This window comes from Mobula birostris, chromosome 18, assembly GCF_030028105.1.
Source record: "Mobula birostris isolate sMobBir1 chromosome 18, sMobBir1.hap1, whole genome shotgun sequence".
Classification (NCBI taxonomy): Eukaryota; Metazoa; Chordata; class Chondrichthyes; order Myliobatiformes; family Myliobatidae; genus Mobula; species Mobula birostris.
The window spans coordinates 35,249,571-35,270,117 of NC_092387.1; the positions used below are offsets into that span (position 1 = coordinate 35,249,571).

The 20,547-nt window shown below is 44.4% G+C and overlaps 1 protein-coding gene across 1 annotated transcript in view; it reads left to right on the top strand.

Moving 5' to 3' along the window:
- Positions 1-19,771, top strand: part of opn4a (opsin 4a (melanopsin)) — a 58,556-nt gene extending 38,785 nt beyond the window's left edge. Inside the window, exons 9-11 of the mRNA XM_072282971.1 lie at positions 11,503-11,655; positions 14,534-14,605; positions 19,607-19,771. Coding sequence (XP_072139072.1) covers positions 11,503-11,655; positions 14,534-14,605; positions 19,607-19,771 — 390 coding nt within the window. The remainder of the gene's footprint in view (positions 1-11,502; positions 11,656-14,533; positions 14,606-19,606) is intronic.
- Positions 19,772-20,547: the final 776 nt, after the last annotated feature.

Below are 20,547 nucleotides of genomic sequence, written 5' to 3' on the forward strand. Positions count from 1 at the left end.
GACTGTTGTGTTCTTTGTTTCATGGAGTCTTGGCTCTCTCTTGCAGTGATACAGCTCATTGGCTTCACGATTCACTGCCAAGGTAAGACTGCTGAGACTTTCAAAGGCAGAGGAGGTGGAGTATGCTTTATAATTAACTCTTCATGGTGCAGAAACGTGGTGGTTCTATCCCAGTCGTGCTCACCAGATCTGGAAAATCTAGCAATCAAGTATCATCCATCTTATCTGCCACAGGAGTTTTCAACCATCATCTTGGTAGTGGTGTACATCTCGCCTCAGGCCCATGTCAAACAGTCTCTAGACAAACTGAGCAATGTAATCAACAGGCATGAAATAGCGAACTCTGATGCCTCCCCCAACATTATAGGGGATTTTAACCAGGTCAGCTAGGAAAACGTCCCTAAATAATTATTAGCAACATAGCACATGTGGAACTAGAGGAGCCAACACACTGGACTACTGTTATACCACCATCAAGAATGCTTATCGCGCCATCCCACACCCATAATTTGGGAAATCTGATCACCTGTCTGTACTTCTATTCCCTGATTATAGCAGAGACTGAGGACTTCAGCACCAGCTGAGAAGACCAAGAAGGTATGGTCAAGGGAGGCAGAGGAGCACTGACAGGACTGTTTGGAGTCAGTGGACTGGACAGTACTCAGGAATTCATCTTTGAGTCTGAAAGAGTACGTCACAGTTGTCACTAACTTCGTGAAAACCTGTGGATGAGTGTGTGCCATGATAACACACTGTACATACCAGAGTCAAAAGACATGGATGCACCAGGAGATTTGTAGTCCACTGAGAGCTAGATCTGTAACATTCAAGTCTGGGGATCCAGGACTATATAAGAAGGCCAGGTATCACTTATGGAGGGCTATCTGAAGAGCAAAGGAATGAGGTTGGAGGCAAAATTGGATGCACGTCAACTCTAGCAGGGTTTGCAAGCCATTTTGTCCTACAAAGCGAAACCTAACATCATGAAGGGCAATGATGCTTCACTCTCAGAGGAGCTCAACGCCTTTTATTCATGTTTTAAAAATAAGAAGAAAACTACAGCTGTGAGGATACCTGCAGCATCCGGTGACCCTGTGATCTCTGTCTTGGAGTCCAACATCAGAATGTCTTTCAAGAGGGTAAAGAAACAAGGCAACAAACCCCGATGGTGTATCTGGTAGGGCTCTGAAAACCTCGATCAACCAACTAGCAGATGGGTTCAAAGACATCTTCAACCTGCAGTAGAAAGTTCACACCTGTTTCAAAAGGGCAATAATCATACCAGAAGCAGGGTGAGCTGCCTTATCGACAATTGTCCGGTAGCCCTCACATCTGTGGTGATGAAGTAAGTGCTTTGAGAGGTTGGTTATGGCTAGAATCAACTCCTGCCTAAGCAAGGACCTGGACCCACTGCAATCTGCCTGTTGCCACTATAGATCTACAGTGGATGCAATCTCATTGGCTCTTCATGTGGCCTTGGATCACCTGGACAACACTGATACTTAAGTCAGGCTACTGGTTATTGATTACAGCTCAGTGTTCAACACAGTCATACTCTCAGTAGTAATCATCAAGCTCCAAAATCTGGACCTCCGGACTTCCCTCTGCAACTGGATCCTCAACTTCCTCACCAGAAGACAACAGTCAGTGTGGATTGGAAATCACATCTCCACCACGCTGATAATCAACACCAGTGCACATCGAGGACATGTGCTTAGCCTGCTGTTCTACTCTCTCTCCACAACCATGACTGTGTAGCTAGGCACACTCAAATACCATTTATAAATTTGCTGATGACACAACTATGGTTGGCAGAATTTCAGATGGTGGCAAGAAGGAAAACAGGAGTGAGACAGATCAGCTGGTTGAAGGTTCACAGCAACAACCTTGCACTCAACATCAGTAAGACCGAAGAATTGATAGTGAACTCCATCGTGGGCACCAGCCTCCTCAGCATCCTGGACATCTTCAAGGAGCAATGCCTCAAAAAGGCGGCATCCATCATTAAGGACCCCCATCACCCAGGACAGGCCCTCATCTTATTGCTCCCATCAAGGGGGGAAGTACAGGAGCCTGAAGTCACACACTCAATGATTCAGGAATAGCTTCTTCCCCTCTGCCATCAGATTACTGAGTGGACATTGAACCCATGAACACTATCTCACTATTTTTGTTTTTCCCTTTTTGCACTACTTATTTAATTTAACTTTTTAATACACTTCTTACTGTAATTGACAGTTTTTATTTTTTAGGCATCTGTTAATCTCGTGAGGCCATAGATTTGTGCCTTGGAAGGTTTCCAGGGCGCAGGCCTGGGCAAGGTTGTATGGAAGACCAGCAGTTGCCCATGCTGCAAGTCTCCCCTCTCCACGCCACCGATGTTGTCCAAGGGAAGGGCATTAGGACCCATACAGCTTGGCACCAATGTTGTCGCAGAGAAATGTGTGGTTAAGTGCCTTGCTCAAGGACACAACACGCTGCCTCAGCTGAGGCACGAACTAGTGACATTCAGATCACTAGACGAATGCCTTAACCACTTGGCCATGCACCAACACATAGTTTTTATTATGTATTGCAATATACTGTTGCTGCATAACAACAAATTTCATGACATATGCCAGTGATATTAAACCTGATTCTGATTCTGATGGTGCTTGGGTCTGCAAGCAGTTAAGTCACTTGGACCAGATGGACTTCACCACATGACTGTAAAAATGGTAGCTGAATAGATTGTGGATGCATTGATAATGATCTTTCAACAATCACTAGATTCTGGAATGGTTTGAGAGGACTGGAAAATTGCAAATGTCGCTCCACTCTTTAAGACGGGAGGGAGGGTATGGATGGAAAATTAAAGGCCAGTTCGCTTGACTTCAGTGATTGGTAAGATGTTGGAGTCCATTATTAAGGATGAGGTTTGAGGGTACTTGAAGGCACATGATAAACTAGTCCAAAGTCAGCATGGTTTCTTTAAAGGGAAATCCTGCCCAACAAATCTGTTGGAATTATTTGACGTTGAGTGCAAGGTTATTGCTGTGACACCACTCAACCAGCTGATCTATCTCCCTCCTGTATGCCCTCTTGTCACTATCTGAATAGACAAAGGAGAGTCAGTGGACGTTGGTTACTTGGATTTTCTGAAGGCTTTTGAAAGATGCTGCACATGAGACTGCTAAACAAGATGAGAGCCGAACATATTACAGGGAAAATACTAGCATGGACAGAAGATTGGCTGACTGGCAGGAAGTAGAGAGTGGGAATGAAGGAGACCTTTTCTGATTGGCTGCTGGTGACTGGTGATGTGCCGCAGGGGTCAATGTTGGGACCATTTCTTTTCATGTTGCATGTCAATAATTTGTAAGATGGAATTGATGGTTTTATGGCCAAGTTTGTGGATGATACAAAGATAAAATTGAGGCACGACAATGGAGGCACATGGATGTCAGCGGGTTAGACCAGCGGGAAGAATTTAAAAGGAGATAACTTTTTCTTCGGCAGTTTGATCAAGACATGACTGCACAAGCGTATGCACGTCAGAAAGTTAGACCGGTGGGAAGAATTTAAAAAGACGGCTTTATAGAGCAGGCGCTCGAGTAGAGGGAGTCAGAGTAAGAGGCCTTTGGCTCAACGGGGCTTCAGCAATAACACGTCGAGGCGAGGTAAGTTACTCGTGAAGAATAGGAATAGGAAGTATGTCTGCAAGGCTGGTGTTCTGTACTGGGTGTCGGATGTGGGATGTCCGGGAGACTCCCAGCCGCCCAGACAGCCACATCTGCACCAGGTGTGTCAAGCTGCAGCTCCTGAGGGACCAGGTTAGGGAACTGGAGATGCAGCTCGATGCTCTATGTCTGGTCAGGGAAAGTAAAGAGGTGAAGAATAGGAGCTATAGGCAAGTTGTCACACCGGCGTCTTGGGAGACAGGTAAGTGGGTAACAGTCAGAAGAGGGAAGGGCAAGAGTCAGATACTAGAGAGTATCCCTGTGGTTGTCCCCCTTAACAATAAGTACTCTTGTTTGAGTGCTGTTGGGGGGGGGAGTCGACCTACCTGGGGGAAGCAACAGTGGTCGCTCCTCTGGCACAGAGTCTGGCCCTGTGGCTCAGAAGGGTAGGGAAAGGAAGAGGTGATAGGGGACTCTATAGTCAGGGGTCAGACAGACAATTCTGCGGACACAGGAAAGAAACACGGATGGTAGTTTGCCTCCCATTTTCCAGGGCCTGGGATATTTCCGATCGTGTCCACGATATCCTGAAGTGGGAAGGTGAACAGCCAGAGGCCGTGGTACATATTGGTACCAACAACATAGGTAGGAAAAGGGAGGAGTTCCTGAAAACAGACTACAGGGAGGTAAGAAAGAAACTGAGAAGCAGGACCACAAGGGTAGTAATCTCGGGATTACTGCCTGTGCCACACAACAGTGAGTATAGGAATAGAGTGAGGTGGAGGATAAATGCGTGGCTGAGGGATTGGAGCAGGGGGCAGGGATTCAGATTTCTGGATCATTGGGACCTCTTTTGGGACAGGCATGACCTGTACAATAAGAATGGGTTGTACTTAAATCCAAGGAGTGACTAATATCCTGGCAGGGAGGTTTGTTCAGGCTATTGGGGAGAGTTTAAACTAGAATTGCTGGGGTGAGGGAACCGAGCTGAAGAGACGGAGGAAGGGGCGATTGGCTCACAAATAGAAAAAGCATGCAGGCAGTGTTAAAGGGAGGATAGGCAGGTGATAGAGAAAGGATGTGCTCTGACTGATAGTTTGAGATGTGTCTACTTTAATGCAAGAAGTATCATGAATGAAGCGGATGAACTTAAAGCGTGGATCAAAACTTGGATCTATGATGTCGTGGTCATTACAGAGACTTGGATGGCTCAGGGGCAGGAATGGCTACTTAGAGTGCCAGGCTTTAGATGTTTCAGAAAGGACAGGGAGGGAGGCAAAAGAGGTGGGGGTGTAGCACTGCTGATCAGAGATAGTGTCACAGTTGCAGAAAAGGAGGAAGTCATGGAGGGATTGTCTACTGAGTCTCAGTGGGCAGAAGTTAGAAACAGGAAGGGGTCAATAACTCTAATGGGTGTTTTTTATAAACCACCCAATAGTAACAGGGACATCGAGGAGCAGATAGGGAGACAGATTCTGGAACGGTGCAATAATAATAGGGTTGTCATGATGGGAGATTTATATTTCCCCGATATTGATTGGCATCTCCCTAGAGCAAGGGGTTTAGATGGGGTAGAGCTTGTTAGGTATGTTCAGGAAGGTTTCCTGACACAATATGTACATTTGTAGATCAGCCTACAAAAGGAGAGGCTGTACTTGATCTGGTATTGAGAAATGAGCCTGACCAGGTGTCAGGTCTCTCAGTGGGAGAGCATTTTGGAAATAGTGATCACAATTCTATCTCCTTTACCATAGCATTGGAGGGGGATAGGAACAGAAAAGTTAGGAAAGTGTTTAATTGGAGTAAGGGGAAATATGAAGCTATCAGGTAGGAACTTGGAAACATAAACTGGGAGCAGGTGCTCTCAGGGAAATGTACGGCAGAAATGTGGCAAATGTTCAGGGGATATTTGCATGACATTCTGCATAGGTGCATTCCAATGAGACAGGGAAAGGATGGTAGGATACAGGAATCATGGTGTACAAAGGCTGTAGAAAATCTAGTCAAGAAGAAAAGAAAAGTTTACGAAAGGTTCAAAAAACTAGGTAATGATAGAGATCTAGAAAATTATAAGGCTAGTAGGAAGAAGCTTAAGAATGAAATTAGGAGAGCCAGAAGGGGCCATGAGAAAGCTTTAGCGAGCAGGATTAAGGAAAACTCCAAGGCATTCTACACGTATGTAAAGAGCAGGAGGACAAGATGTGAGAGAATAGGACCAATCAAGTGTGACAGTGGAAAACTCTATATAGAACCAGAGGAGATAGCGGAGGTACTTAATGAATACTTTGCTTCAGTATTCACTATGGAAAAGGACCTTGGCGATTGTAGGGATAACTTGCAGCGGACTGAGAAGTTTGAGCACATAGACATTAAGAAAGAGGATGTGCTGGAGCTTTTGGAAAGCATCAAATTGGATAAGTCTCCAGGACAGGACAAAATATACCCCAGGCTACTGTGAGAGGCAAGGGAGGAGATTGCTGAGCCTCTGGCAATGATCTTTGCATCATCAATGGGGTTGAGAGAGGTTCTTGAGGATTGGAGGGCTGCAGATGTTGTTCTCTTATCAAGAAAGGAGGTAGAGATAGCCAGGAAATTATATACCAGTGAGTCTTACTTCAGTGGTTGGTAAGTTGATGGAGAAGATCCTGAGAGGCAGAATTTATGAACACTTAGAGAGGCATAATATGATTAGGAATTATCATCATGGCTTTGTCAAAGAAAGGTCTTGCCTTACAAGTCAGATTGAATTTTCTGAGAATGTGACTAAACACGTTGATGAAGGTAGAGGTGTATATGCAGTGTATATGGATTTCAGCAAGGCATTTGATAAGGTTTGCAAGGCGTATTGAGAAAGTAAGGAGGCATGGGATCCAAGAGGGCCCTGCTTTGTGGATCCAGAACTGGCTTGCCCGCAGAAGGCAAATGGTGGTTGTAGATGGGTCATATTCTGCATGGAGGTCAGTGACCAGTGGTGTTTCTCAGGGGTCTGTTTTGAGACCCGTACTCTTTGTGATTTTTATAAATGACCTGGATGAGGAAGTGGAGGGATGGGTTAGTAAATTTGCTGATGACCCAAAGGTTGGGGGTGTTGTGGATAGTGTGGAGGGCTGTCAGAGGTTACAGCGGGACATTGATAGAATGCAAAACTGGACTGAGAAGTGGCAGATGGAGTTCAACCCAGATAAGTGTGAGATGGTTCATTTTGGTAGGTCAAATATGATGGCAGAATGTAGCATTAATGATAAGACTCTTGGCAGTGTGGAGGATCAAAGGGATCTTGGGGTCCGAGTCCATAGGATACTCAAAGCTGCTGTGCAGGTTGATTGTGTGGTTAAGAAGGCATATGGTGCATTGGCTTTCGTCAATCATGGGAATGAATTCAAGAGCTGAGAGGTAATGTTGCAGCTATATTGGACCCTGGTCAGACCCCACTTGGAGTACTGTGCTCAGTTCTGATCACCTCACTGCAGGAAGGATGTGGATACTATAGAGAGAGTACAGAGGAGATTTACATGGATGTAGCCTGGATTGGGGAGCATGCCGTATGAGAATAGGTTGAGTGAACTTTGTCTTTTTTCCTTGGAGCAACGAAGGATGAGAGGTGACCTGATAGAGGTGCACAAGATGATGAGGGGCATTGATCGTGTGGATTCAGAGGCTTTTTCCCAGGGCTGAAATAGCTAATATGAGAGGACACAGTTTTAATGTGCTTGGAAGTAGGTACAGAGGAGATGCCAGGGGTAAGTTTTTTAAGCAGAGAGTGGTGAGTGCATGGAATGGGCTGCCGGCAATGGTGGTGGAGGCAGATAAAATAGGGTATTTTAAGAGACTCTTGTATAGGTACATGGAGCTTAGAAAAATAGAGGCTATGGGTAACCATTGGTAATTTCTAAAGTAAGTACATGTTCGGCACAGCATTATGGGACGAATGGCCAGTATTGTGCTGTAGGTTTTCAAAGTTTCTATGTTTCTAAAATGCAGGGGCATGCAGTATTGAGAAAGTAGGGAGTCTGCAGAATGAACTGGACAAGTTAGGAGTATGGGCAAAGAAGTGGCTGATGGAAAATACTGCAGGGAAGTGTAGGTTATGCCCTTTGGTAGAAGGATTAAAGGTGGAGACAATTTTCTAAACAAGGAGCACATTCAGAAATCAGAGTTGCAGAGGGACTTGGGAGGCCTCATATTGGGTTCCCTGAAGGTTAACTTACAGGGTGAGTCAGCTGTAAGGAAGGCAAATGCAATGTTAGCATTCATTTCGAGAGGACGAGAATATAAATCAAAGACTTAATGCTGAGGATTTATAAGGCATTGGTCAGACCTCACTTGGAGTATGGTTTCAGTTTGGGAAAAAGAATGAATATCTGGGGTGGGAGAGCGATTTGATCATGTTGGCTGCTTTCTGAGGCAGTGAGAAGAGCAGGCAGGGTCCCTGGAAGGAAGGCTGGTTATCAGTTGTGGCTCAGAATTAGTACTATATTCTCTGCAGCAGGAATTGCAGGTTCCAATCCCACGTCAGAGACTTGTACGGCACTGTAAGGGTGTGGCATGAACATAAAGCCCCAGTGAGGATGTAATGTCCAAGTTGCCAATTGAAGAATAGCAAGGGAAGTTTTCCCAGTGTCCTGGCTTCCATTTATCCCTTAACCAGCATTGCTGAAACTGATTGTCGTTGTGGGTCGTTGTTCTGCAGTAACTGGTTGTTGCGTACTTTGCATAGTGTCATAGTGGAATCAGTTCATGCCGACCAAGTTGCCTATCTGAGTTTGTCCCATTAGCCTGCATTTGGCCCATAACTCTCTAAGTACCTATATATCCATATACCTTTGAAGCATTGTAAAAGTGTCCAATTCCTTCCACTTCCTCTGATAACTTGTTCCATACCCCGACTACGCTCTGTGTGAGAAATCCGCTCCTCAGCTCCCCTTTATATCTTTTGCCTCCCACCTTATACCCATGCCATCCAGTTTTACACTCCCCTACCCTGGATAAAAGGACTGTGACCAATCACCTTATCTCTGTCTCTCATGATTTTATCAACCTCTATATGGCGCTGGTGAGACCTCACTTGAAGTACTGTGGGCAGTTTTGGTCTCCTTATTTAAGAAAGGATGTGCTGACGTTGGAGAGGGTACAGAGAAGATTCACTAAAATGATTCCGGGAATGAGAAGGCTAACATATGAGGAACGTTTGTCCGCTCTTGGACTGTATTCAATGGAATTTAGAAGAATGAGGGGAGACCTCATAGAAACATTTTGAATGTTGAAAGGCATGGAAAGAGTGGATGTGACAAAGTTGTTTCCCATGATGGGGGAGTCTAGTACGAGAGGGCATGAGTTAAGGATTGAAGGGCGCCCATTCAGAACAAAAATGCGAAGAAATTTTTTTAGCCAGAGGGTGGTGAATCTGTGGAATTTGTTGCCACGGGCAGCAGTGGAGGCCAAGTCATTGGGTGTCTTTAAGGCAGAGATTGATAGGTATCTGAGTAGCCAGGGCATCAAAGGTTATGGTGAGAAGGCGGGGAGTGGGACTAAATGGGAGAATGGATCAGCTCATGATAAAATGGCAGAGCAGACTCGATGGGCTGAATGGCCGACTTCTGCTCCTTCGTCTTATGGTCTATGAATTCATCGCTCTGTCTCCTACGTTCCAGGATAAACGCTCGCAGCCTATCCAATCTCTCCCCATAACCCAAACATTTAGAAGACTGGTGAAGAGCCAGAATTTTGCTTCAATGTCAGATGCTGTTAAGGCCTTCAACAATGTGACTGCCTCAACACAGCACCTATAGTAATCTGGAAGTCACAAGATAGGGGGTTTGGAACAGGTCAGTGAGTTCTATAGCATTCAGTTCATCAAAGCAGCCAAAGGAAGAAGAAAGTAACTTGAAAATAGCATCCTTTCAAGTAAAAGTAACATGAAGCCAAGTGAAGTTGGTGCCAAATTGTGCAAGTGTCGGCTGGCAGGAGGAATTCATTTTAATCCTGGTTGTCTCTCAGTACTGTTTACATACATTCGCAAAGATATTACCATTTTGATTAACTTCTGATTCAAAGCCTTCAACCAGTCATTGCAATATTAAATGTCGGTTATCCAAGTGCTTTCTTGTAACAGACCTCTATTTCATCAATTCCCTGTTAGTACACAGACAGTCAAAGTGTCTTTCTGACCCAAAAAGACAAAAGAACTTCTGTTGAGAATGCAGTCAGCAGCAGTGGACTCACTAGCATAGTTCGCAGCACTTGATCTACAGTATATTGTGGGAATATCTTTTATCCTTAGCACTCAAAGTCCTCTGGCTGACATGTGTACTCATTACCCCATGACTTTCTGCAAGTTTAAAGGTGAACATATAACTGAATTGCAGACAGATTCCCAGATGATAAACCCTGCCCAAAAGGAAAAAGCAAAAGTTCAATGCCACTGTTCTGCTTCCATTGCTAATGACACTGATGCAGTTTCAATCAAACCTGTCAATATGATTTGACAGCTGATCATGCCATTCTCTAATACCGATTCTTTTTGAATACATCTTTCCTAAGCAGCTCATTGGTGCCTCTCTTCCCACGGAATCTATCTTTGACTTCTCCCTCTCGTGGATCTTCGGACTATCTTTGGGTAACATCCACAGCCAGAGAGTTAATTTCCACATTTCCACTGTTACTACCCATTTCTACCTCTTCAGCCCCCTCTCACTTACTCAGCTACATCTGTCCTGTTAGCCAACTGGTTTGATGTCTTGATCTTGATAAGTCACACTCTCTTCCAGCTCAACAATGGGGAGATTGAGGTCTCCATCTTGGCCCTCACCATGAACTCTTTCATTGATTCCATTCCATACCCTCCAACCACTGCACCAGACTGGTCACATTTCTTGTTTGACACAGATCCCATATGGTCTCTATTATAAAGACACATTATCATGCTGCCCTTCCTCAGCCCCTCTGCTCTGAAATCCCCATTCATCTTTTTATTGTCCTTGATCTTCGTTCATCTCTTCACACTCTGAACATGCTCTGTATACTCCCTCCACAAATTACATTGATTTATTTCCCGAACGGACTCCTCAGAAAGTGCTCATTAATAACTCTTTCTGAAACATCTCCTCAACCCATCTCTCTGAATGTTATAAGCTTCCTGCTGAACCACCACTCCTGTCCAAGTGCCTCAAACCTTGGATGGCCCTGTGGTCTCCACCACACAGCTGAAAAGAAGGTCTCCAGACATCTTTATTCTATGTTTTGATCTCCTGATCTTCACAAAAGACCCTCCCTTACACACAACCTTTGATTACCTCTTCTATCCTCTCTATTCCTGCCACAGCACCAGAATGTTTGATTATGTAGCCTGAGATTTATTTTTCTGTTAACGTTGCCACCTTAAAAATTGCCAGATTATTAAAGCATTTATGTCAAGGGTGATGAAAACAGAAGATTCTGGAAGCAGTAAGCAGGTCAGGCAGCATCTGTGGTTAGAGAAACATTTCAGCTTTGAAGCCTTTGTCATAACTAAACATTTCAACTGTAAATTATATCGGCTCTCTCCACAGGTGCTGTCGGACCTACTAATTGTTTCCAGCATTTTCTGTTTATATTTCTGATTTCTAGTATTTACAGTTGCTTGATTTTTATTTCTGGCTTGAATGGTTTTGTTTGGGAAATGATATAGGTTATAGGGACAACATCACTTGATAAGTACAATCACAATTGGAAAAAAACTTGCCTAGTGTGGCTCAACACAGGCAACTTCCAAAATATTCCACAGACTTTAAGTAGTAACGGAGGGAAAGTTATCTTTTGCAAAACCAGTGTTTGATTCTTGATATTCGCTAATATTTGTCTGCAGGGCTGGACAGATAATGATGCTGATATTTCCACCATAAGCTCAAGACCTGTCAGCAGAGAAGTTTCCTGTGAATCCAGCAAAGATCTGACTGGACAAAGTAACAGCAAAGACAAATCAAAATTGAAAAGCAATGATTCAGGCATCTTTGAGAAGGTAATGAGCTCAATTCAAGTGGCAACAGTTGGGGATTATGTGAACTCATTCAGTAAGGATCAACTGCAGTTCAATTTAGTAATGGCTTGAATTCAGCTCTATCATGAGACATAGCAGGGGTTAAGATTTCAGTTACCGAGTAATGAAGAGGATAGTTTGGTCTCTGGATAATTTAATGTGATGTTGCCAGCCATGATCAAGGGAAGTGTACGACAGTCACAGGTCTGAAATAGCCCAACTTATTTCCGTCGGCTGGAGATTCTGTAGCTCAGTGTAGAGGGAGAGAAATTTAAACTCTTTGCAAGAGAGAGAACAGAGAATAAGTCATAATAGATAAAGTCTTGTGTTCTTTAGATTAATGACTGAACTCATTAGGCCCCAAGTTCCATGGGGGTGCTGCCAGTTCCTGTGGAGAACAGAAGGACCATATGTGTCCTTGAGCCAGAAGAGATTCCCTCTGGTGCTCTAATGCTGGATCTCCCCCACTCTGGCGAGGATTCACTGATTGAGGGGGATCCAACTGGAACTGCAGACCTGATGTGCCGATGCATAACTGGAAAGAATCAAAGTCAAAGTGGAGTTTATTATCATATGCCCAAGTATAATTATGTACAGCATCACGGGCTCATGGCATTACGTAAGCTGCATGGTGGCTAGCACAACACTATCACAGCTTGGGGTATTGAAGTTCAGAGTTCAATGTCTGTAAGAAGTTTGTATGCCCTTCGCATGAGTGCATGGATTCCCCCCTCATTCCAAAGTTGTACCAGTTAATAGGTTAATTAGTCATTATAAACTGTCCTGTGATTAGTGTAGGGTTAAATCGTTGGGTTCCCGGGCAGAGCAGCTCATTGGGCTGGAGGTGTTGTTTTGCACTGTACCTCTAAATAGATTAAAATAGATTAACCATAGATTAATCATGTACAATTTTTACAAGAAAGAACACAATCAGAACAAAATAGTCGATTTTAGCACAGAGTGATCAAAGTGGACATACTGTTGTAGTGATTAGGGTTGTGCCATTTAGTTCCAGAATGAATGGTTGAAGGGAAGTAATTTTTCCTCAGGCGTGTTGAGGGACTTCTGGCTTCTGTACATCCTGCCCGCTGGTAGCAGTGAGAAGGTAGCACAGCCTGGATGATGGGAATCTTCGATGAAGGATCTTCTCTCCCTGAGGTGGTGCCCCCTGCAGATACTACTGATGGTGGGAGGGGTGTGTCTGTGATGTGTTGGATAGAGTCCATCACTCTCTGCTGTGGATTGCGTTCCTGTGCTTTCAAATTACCAAACCAGTCAGGATACTAACAATAGTACATCTGGAGAAGTTGGTTGGAGTGTCACTGACAAGCCAAGCCTCCTTAACCTTCTAAAAAACTACACTGATTAGAAGACTAGGAATCATTTATTGTGGTACGTATATCTAGCAGAATTTATTTATCTATTTATTTATTCGGCAACACATTCAGAGTAGGCCCCTCTGGCCCTTCAAGCCATGCCGTCCCAGCAACCCCCAACAAACAATTTTATCACAGGACAACTTACAATGACCAATTAACCCTACTCAGTATATGTTTGGACTGAGAGAGAAAACCAGTGGACCCAGGGAGGACGTAAAGGGGCTCCTTACAGAACAGCACCAGAATCGAAATCCCAGCTCTGGAACTTCCCAGACTGTAACAGCATCGCGCTAACCCGCTACACTGCCATGGCGTAAGAAATAAGGGCTGTCAGTGTGAGCCTTACGTAATTTAAACTCAATTTTACTCAACATGAAACCTCTATTTTCATGGATCTAGTCAGCTTCTTGCAGGCATGAGGTTTCTTGGCACTCTTGATACAATTAAAAGGTCAGGGGTACACGTGATGCCGCCATTCCCTGTGTCCCAGGAGTAAGCCTCACTGGTCCCCTGTGTAGCATTCACCTGGGAAACCTGTCAGATGGGTCCTGTAGGCACAAGGAATCTCTCCGACCCACAGCACTGTTCTGTTCTTCCAACCCTCTTGCCTCCCCCCACTCCCCAGCCCCAAACTCAACACTGATCATCAATACAATGCTGGTTCCAATCATTGATGACCGTGACCCCCAGTTCCTCACCCCACCACAATCCCCAATCCCTAATCCATCACTACAGACCCCATTCCTTCCACTCTCTTTCTGGACCCAACTCAAACACAGCAAACTCCCAGAATGCACTTTTATTTCATCCAATGATTGATGGTTCTCCCTGACCTCAGGTAAATTGATCCATGTCGTAATATTTTGGAAAATAGCAAACAGCCCTGAATGTTAATTCCAAGGGTCTTCAAGGTGAAGTCTCAAATTCAGATACATTCCATTTGATGTTAGCAAATAAATCTTTAGATTCTTGCAACTGGAACTCTTCCTTTGACTTTGATGGTTGCTAAAACAATAAAGCCACTGGCTTTAAGGAAGCCAGGGTAGTGTGAGTGAGGAGACGCTGGACTGAGCTATTTGAGTGCACTAGTGTTTTTAGGCCTTGCTCCTTCATCAAAGTCAGGCTAACTGTGGCAACTTTCTGCATTTTTGTGACACCTGCAGCTTTTCGGTGTCTGATGGACTGTCAGGGGAGTTAATGCATCTGCTGCTCGCTGCACGTCACAAGGACTTGCAATGGACAGAAGGAAAGCAGGCTGCAGCACGCTCCTCAAATGTTGCCAGCTTAAGTCTGATTAAATGCATGCTGCATGTGGGGATCCATTGAAGGTTTCACTGACATTTATAGAAAGGAGCAAGCTTTAAGGTTTCATTTGGAATACTGAACAATGTACATTGAAGTCACATGTAATCTTAAGGGACAGTAAACCAACCTCCTGAGCTCCATAGACTCAGTAAACAATTTAACTGCTTCCTTTCCAGATATCACTCGATGTAGATAACGTCACACTGGTTCAAATGAACCCTCGAGATGATGGGATACTCCCTCCTAAGGTACATCATAACCTGTTCCATGATGTTAAAGGGAAAGATCAGATATGATTTTGCATGCCCTAAAACATTACAGTAAGGGAGCAGCCTATTGGCGAATCAGACAGCCAGAAGTTTTGTGGTCAACTTCTTTAACATTTGTAAAAGTTTATAATTTGTGTTGTTCCCTTCTTTGTTTTATCACAATCATCTGATTCTTTTGTACAATGAGCTGACACACTTATGTGTGTAACTCAGATCGTTTCCTACAGATGCCAAAAGATGCACAATGCACATGAACACACACATGCCACAGACAAACACTCATATGTATATATACACATACACATTCACAGATGCTCCATTTCTAACACCTCCTTCCCGTTTTCTCCATCTGTCTGTCTCCATCTCTGGAAACAAACTGTCAACCCATATCTTTCATAAGCCTACCAAATCCCATGGTTGTCATGGCACTCTTCCCACCCAGTCTCCTGAAAAAGTGTTATTTCCTTTTCTCAGTTCCTTCATCTCCACCGTCTCTGCACCCAGGATGTGACTTTCCTTTCCAGGACGTTAGAGATGTCCTCTTCTTCAAAGAATGGGGTTTCCCTTCCTGCACCATTGAAGCTGCTCTCAGCTGCATCTCCTCCATTTCCCAAACATCTGTGCTCACCCCATCTTCCTGTCTCCCGAACAGAGATAGGGTTCCTCTTGTCCTTACTCAACACCCTATGAGCCTCTGCAGCCAACACATCATTCTCTGCAACTTACGCCATCTCAAAAAGACCTATCACTAAACTTATCTTTACCTCCCTCCTCTCTCCACTTTCCGCAGAGATCAATCCCTCCGTGATTCCCTTGTCCATTCGTTTCTCCCCGCTTATCTCCCTCCCAGCACCTATCCCTTCAAACAGCCCAAGTGCTGCATCTGCCCATTCACCTCCTTCCTCGCCCCCAAGCTGTCCTTCCAAGTGAGGCAACACTTCACCTGTGAATCTGCTGGTGTCATCTATTGTGCCCAGTACTCCTATGCGGCCTCCTCTACATTGATGAGATCTATTGCAAACCGGGGGACCACTTTATCGAGCACCTCTGCTTCATCCGCCGAAAGTGGAATTTCCTGGTGGCCAAACATTTTAATTCTGGTTTCCATTCCTATTCTGACATGTTGTTCTTCTATTCTCCACCCCAGCCTCTTACCTCTTCTCATCTGCCTATCACCTCCCCCTGAGTTCTCTCCTCCTTCCTTTTCTCCTATGGTCCCCTCTCCTCTCCAATAGGATTCGTTCCTCTCCAGCCTTTTACCTTTCCTAACAACATGGCTTCTCCGGTCACCTTCCAGCTAGTCCTCCTTCCCCTTCCCCCAACTTTTTATTCAGGCACCTTAACCCTTCCTTTCCAGTCCTGATGAAATGGGAGAACAGCCAGAGGTCGTGGTACATATTGGTGCCAACGACATAGGTAGGAAAAGGGAAGAGGTCCTGAAAAAAGACTACAGGGAGTTAAGAAGGAAGTTGAGAAGCAGGACCGCAAAGGTAGTAATCTCGGGATTACTGCCTGTGCCACGCGACAGTGAGAATAGGAATAGAGTGAGGTGGAGGATAAATGCGTGGCTGAGGGATTGGAGCAGGGGGCAGGGATTCAGATTTCTGGATCATTGGGACCTCTTTTGGGGCAGGTGTGACCTACACAAAAAGGACGGGTTGCATGAATTCCCAGGGGGACCAATATCCTGGCGGGGAGGTTTGCTAAGGCTACTGGGGAGAGTTTAAACTAGAGTTGTTGGGGAGTGGAAACAGAACTGAAGAGGCTGGTGAAGAGGCGGTTGACTCACAAATAAAGAAAACTTAGAAACAGTGTGTGAGGGAGGATAGGCAGGTGATAGAGAAGGGACACACTCAGAAGGATGGTTTGAGATGTGTCTATTTTAACACAAGTATTGTGAACAAAGCGGATGAGCTTAGAGCGTGAATCAGTACTAGGAGATATGATGTGGTGGCCAATACAGAGACTTGGATGGCTCAGGGACAGGAATGGTTACTTCAAGTGCCGGGTTTTAGATGTTTCAGAAAGGACGGGAAGGGAGGCAGAAGAGGTGGGGGCATGGCACTGTTGGTCAGAGATAGTGTCACATTTGTAGAAAAGGTGGACACCTTGGAGAGATTGTCTATGGAGTCCCTGTGGGTGGAGGTTAGGAACAGGAAGGGGTCAATAACTTTACTAGATGTTTTTTATAGGCTGCCCAATAGTAACATATCGAGGAGCAGATAGGGAAACAGATCCTGGAAAGGTGTAATAATAGTAGAGTTGTCGTGATGGGAGATTTTAATTTCCCAAATATCGATTGGCATCTCCCTAGAGCAAGGGGTTTAGATGGGGTAGAGTTTGTTAGGTGTGTTCAGGAGGGTTTCTTTGCACAACATGTAGATAAGCCTACAAGAGGAGAGACTGTACTTGATTTGGTATTGGGAAATGAACCTGGTCAGGTGTCAAATCTCTCAGTGAGAGAGCATTTTGGAGATAATAATCATAATTCTATCTCCTTTACAATAGCATTGGAGAGAGATAGGAACAGACAAGTTAGAAAAGTGTTTAATTGGAGTAAGGGGAATTATGAAGCTATCAGGCAGGAAATTGGAAGCTTAAATTAGGAACAGATGTTCTCAGAGAAAAGTACGGAAGAAATATGGCAAATGTTCAGGGGATACTTGTGTGGAGTTCTGCACAGGTACATTCCAATGAGACAGGATCTATGAACATTTGGAGAGGTATAATCTGATTAGGAATAGTCAGCATGGCTTTGTCAAGGGCAGGTCATGCCTTACAAGCCTGATTGAATTTTTTGAGGATGTGACTAAACACATTGATGAAGGAAGAGCAGTAGGTGTAGTGTATATAGATTTCAGCAAGGCATTTGATAAGATACTCCATGCAAGGCTTATTGAGAAAGTAAGGAGGCATGGGATCCAAGGGGACATTGCTTTGTGGATCCAGAACTGGCTTGCCCCAGAAGGCAAAGAGTAGTTGCAGACAGGTCATATTCTGCATGGAGGTCTGTGACCAGTGGTGTGCTTCAGGGATCTGTTCTGGGACCCTTACTCTTTGTGATTTTTATAAATAACCTGGATGAGGAAGTGGAGGGATGGGTTAGTAAGTTTGCTGATGACACAAAGGTTGGAGGTGTTGTGGATAGTGTGGAGGGCTGTCAGAGGTTACAGCAGGACATTGATAGGATGCAAAACTGGGCTGAGAAGTGGCAGATGGAGTTCAACCCAGATAAGTGTGAAGTGGTTCATTTTGGTCGGTCAAATATGATTGCAGAATATAGTATTAATGGTAAGACTCTTGGCAGTGTGGAGGATCAGAGGGATCTTTGGGTCCAAATCTATAGGACACTCAAAACTGCTGTTCAAGTTGACTGTGTGGTTAAGAAAGTATACGGTGTATTGGCCTTCATTAATCATGGAGTTGAATTTAGGAGCCGAGAGGTAATGTTGCAGCTATATAGGACCCCGGTCAGACCTCACTTGGAATACTGTGCTCAGTTCTGGTTGCCTCACTACAGGAAGGATGTGGAAGCAATAAAAAGGGTGCAGAGGAGATTTACAAGGATGTTGCCTGGATTTTGGAGCATGCCTTATGAAAACGGGTTGAGTGAACTCGGCCTTTTCTCCTTGGAGCGACAGAGGATGAGAGGTGACCTGATAGAGGTGTATAAGATGATCAGAGGCATTGATCATGTGGATAGTCAGAGGCTTTTTCCCAGGGCTGAAAGAGGACACAGGTTTAAGGTGCTTGGGAGTAGGTACAGAGGAGATGTCAGGGTTAAGTTTTTTACTCAGAGAGTGGTGAGTGTGTGGAACAGGCTGCCGGCAACGGTGGTAGAGGCGAATACAATAGAGTCTTTTAAGAAACTTTTGGATAGGTACTTGGAGCTTAGAAAAATAGAGGGCTATGGGTAAGCCTAGTAATTTCTAAGGTAGGGACATGTTCGGCACAGCTTTGTGGGCCGAAGGGCCTGTATTGTGCTGCAGGTTTTCTATGTTTCTATGTTTCTAAGAGTCTTGGCCCAAAACCTCGACAGTTATTCCTTTCTACTGATGCTGCCTGACCTACTGAGTTTCTCCAGCATTTTGTGTGTGTTGCTGCAAATAGAAATATACACAGACACAAACTCACATGCACAAGTACACACATAGAGGCAGCTATCATAACGATAAATATCAGCAACCAAGAGAAACCTGAATCAAGTTGCTCACTGCTGTTCTAGTCTGTTTGTATACATTGTTATTATTTATTGATTGTTGTAATTAAGGTGTACTGGCATATAGGAGACTTAAGGCAGTATTAGAACTTTGGTCAGTTGCTTTGAGAATGAGACCTCTTCTGCTGCCATTCCAAGTGGGCTCCAGTGTTGGATTTTTCATGGAGTCCACGAGCTCAGAGTCAAAATCCATCATCTCCATAGCAGTCACACTAGGAATTCTGGACTACTCCTAATTAGCGCATTCAGGTTAATTACAGCCACGACTTTGGAAGTGGATGGGTAGGTTAATTACCCTCTGAGAATTGTGTTGAGGAGTGGTGGAAATCAATAGGTGTTGATGAGAATGTGGGGAGAACAAAATAGGATTAATTTTTAAAGTAGGATTGTGCAAATGGGAGCTTAGTAGGGCTGTTTCCATGACAACTCTATGATGATCTATGTTTCAGGCTATTTACATTCTGCGTATTATGCACTTGTATAGGACATACAGTATGTATTTGAGTGTTTTTATGCACGTGAGTCAGAAAGATCTTAAACTGGATTGAATGATTTTAAATGCTTCAAACATATAATGGTGCTGCTTTGACACGCTGCTTCTTGGTGATGACTGATCAGATTAGGAAAAGCTATTAAATGAAGATGCTGAAGAAGCTCCTCGGAGTAGGATATGCATCAAGCGTTTGAGCTGATGATTGACCAAGATACACAGTAATCGAACACTTGACTATGTTCTCTCTAATGGCTTATTGTCTATTCAGGTGGTCGGGAATCTGGATGGTGCTGATCTGAAGAAAGTAGGTGTGCCAGTGACAAAGGCGACCTGGATCCCCAGTATTGTAATTACTCAGAGCAGCAACCAGCATTGCAAAGACTGCCTCAGCCCCATTTCGGAAGCAAGCTTGCAGGCAAATCAGCAACCCTGACTCCCTCGTGATGCCACAGTGCTGCAGCTGCCCCATTCAAGTTAACTGGATCAATATGAAGACAAAGTAATAGTGACAACTCATAGGATTTGGGGGGGAGGGTAGCAGGGTTTGTGGGAGTTGTGTTTTCCCTGTAGTTCTAGACCTTCATGACACCAGCTCCAAAATTAATGAACCAAGAATGAGGTGTTCGTGTTGCTACGGAGACCTGAACAAGTAGGTTCATTATCTACTGGAGAACACAAATGAAGGTACAAGGTCCAAACATCTTTGGAAAAATGGGGCTTACATCATGTGATTGGGATTGGATGAGACCAGATTTGGCCTTTGTAAATTGGAGCAAAGAGGCTAGATTTAGAGGGGTGAGGGTGATGGTTCTGAGATTCTAGAGAAAGAAATAGGTGGAGATTTTAATAGGGCATTGATCAGAAAGGAAGAAAAGCAGGTAATTTGTTTTAATGGGACAAGGATTGAGCAGCCTCACTGCCCCATCACCAACTTCACTGATGTGTTTCTTGCTGCCTGTCCAAACATCATCCACCAGGTAAACCAGGGAATATTAATGTGCAGTACATAGGACTTAGAACAGCACAGGAACAGGCCCTTCAGCTGATGATGTTGGTCTGAACTGATGAAGCAAATTCCAGATTAAACTAATCCCTTCTGCCCACATATTGTCCATATCTCTCCATTCTCTGTATATTCATGTGTCTCTTGAATGACTCTTTTGTATCTGCTTCTACCACTACTCTCCTTTGAATTAGTGAGTTCCAGAC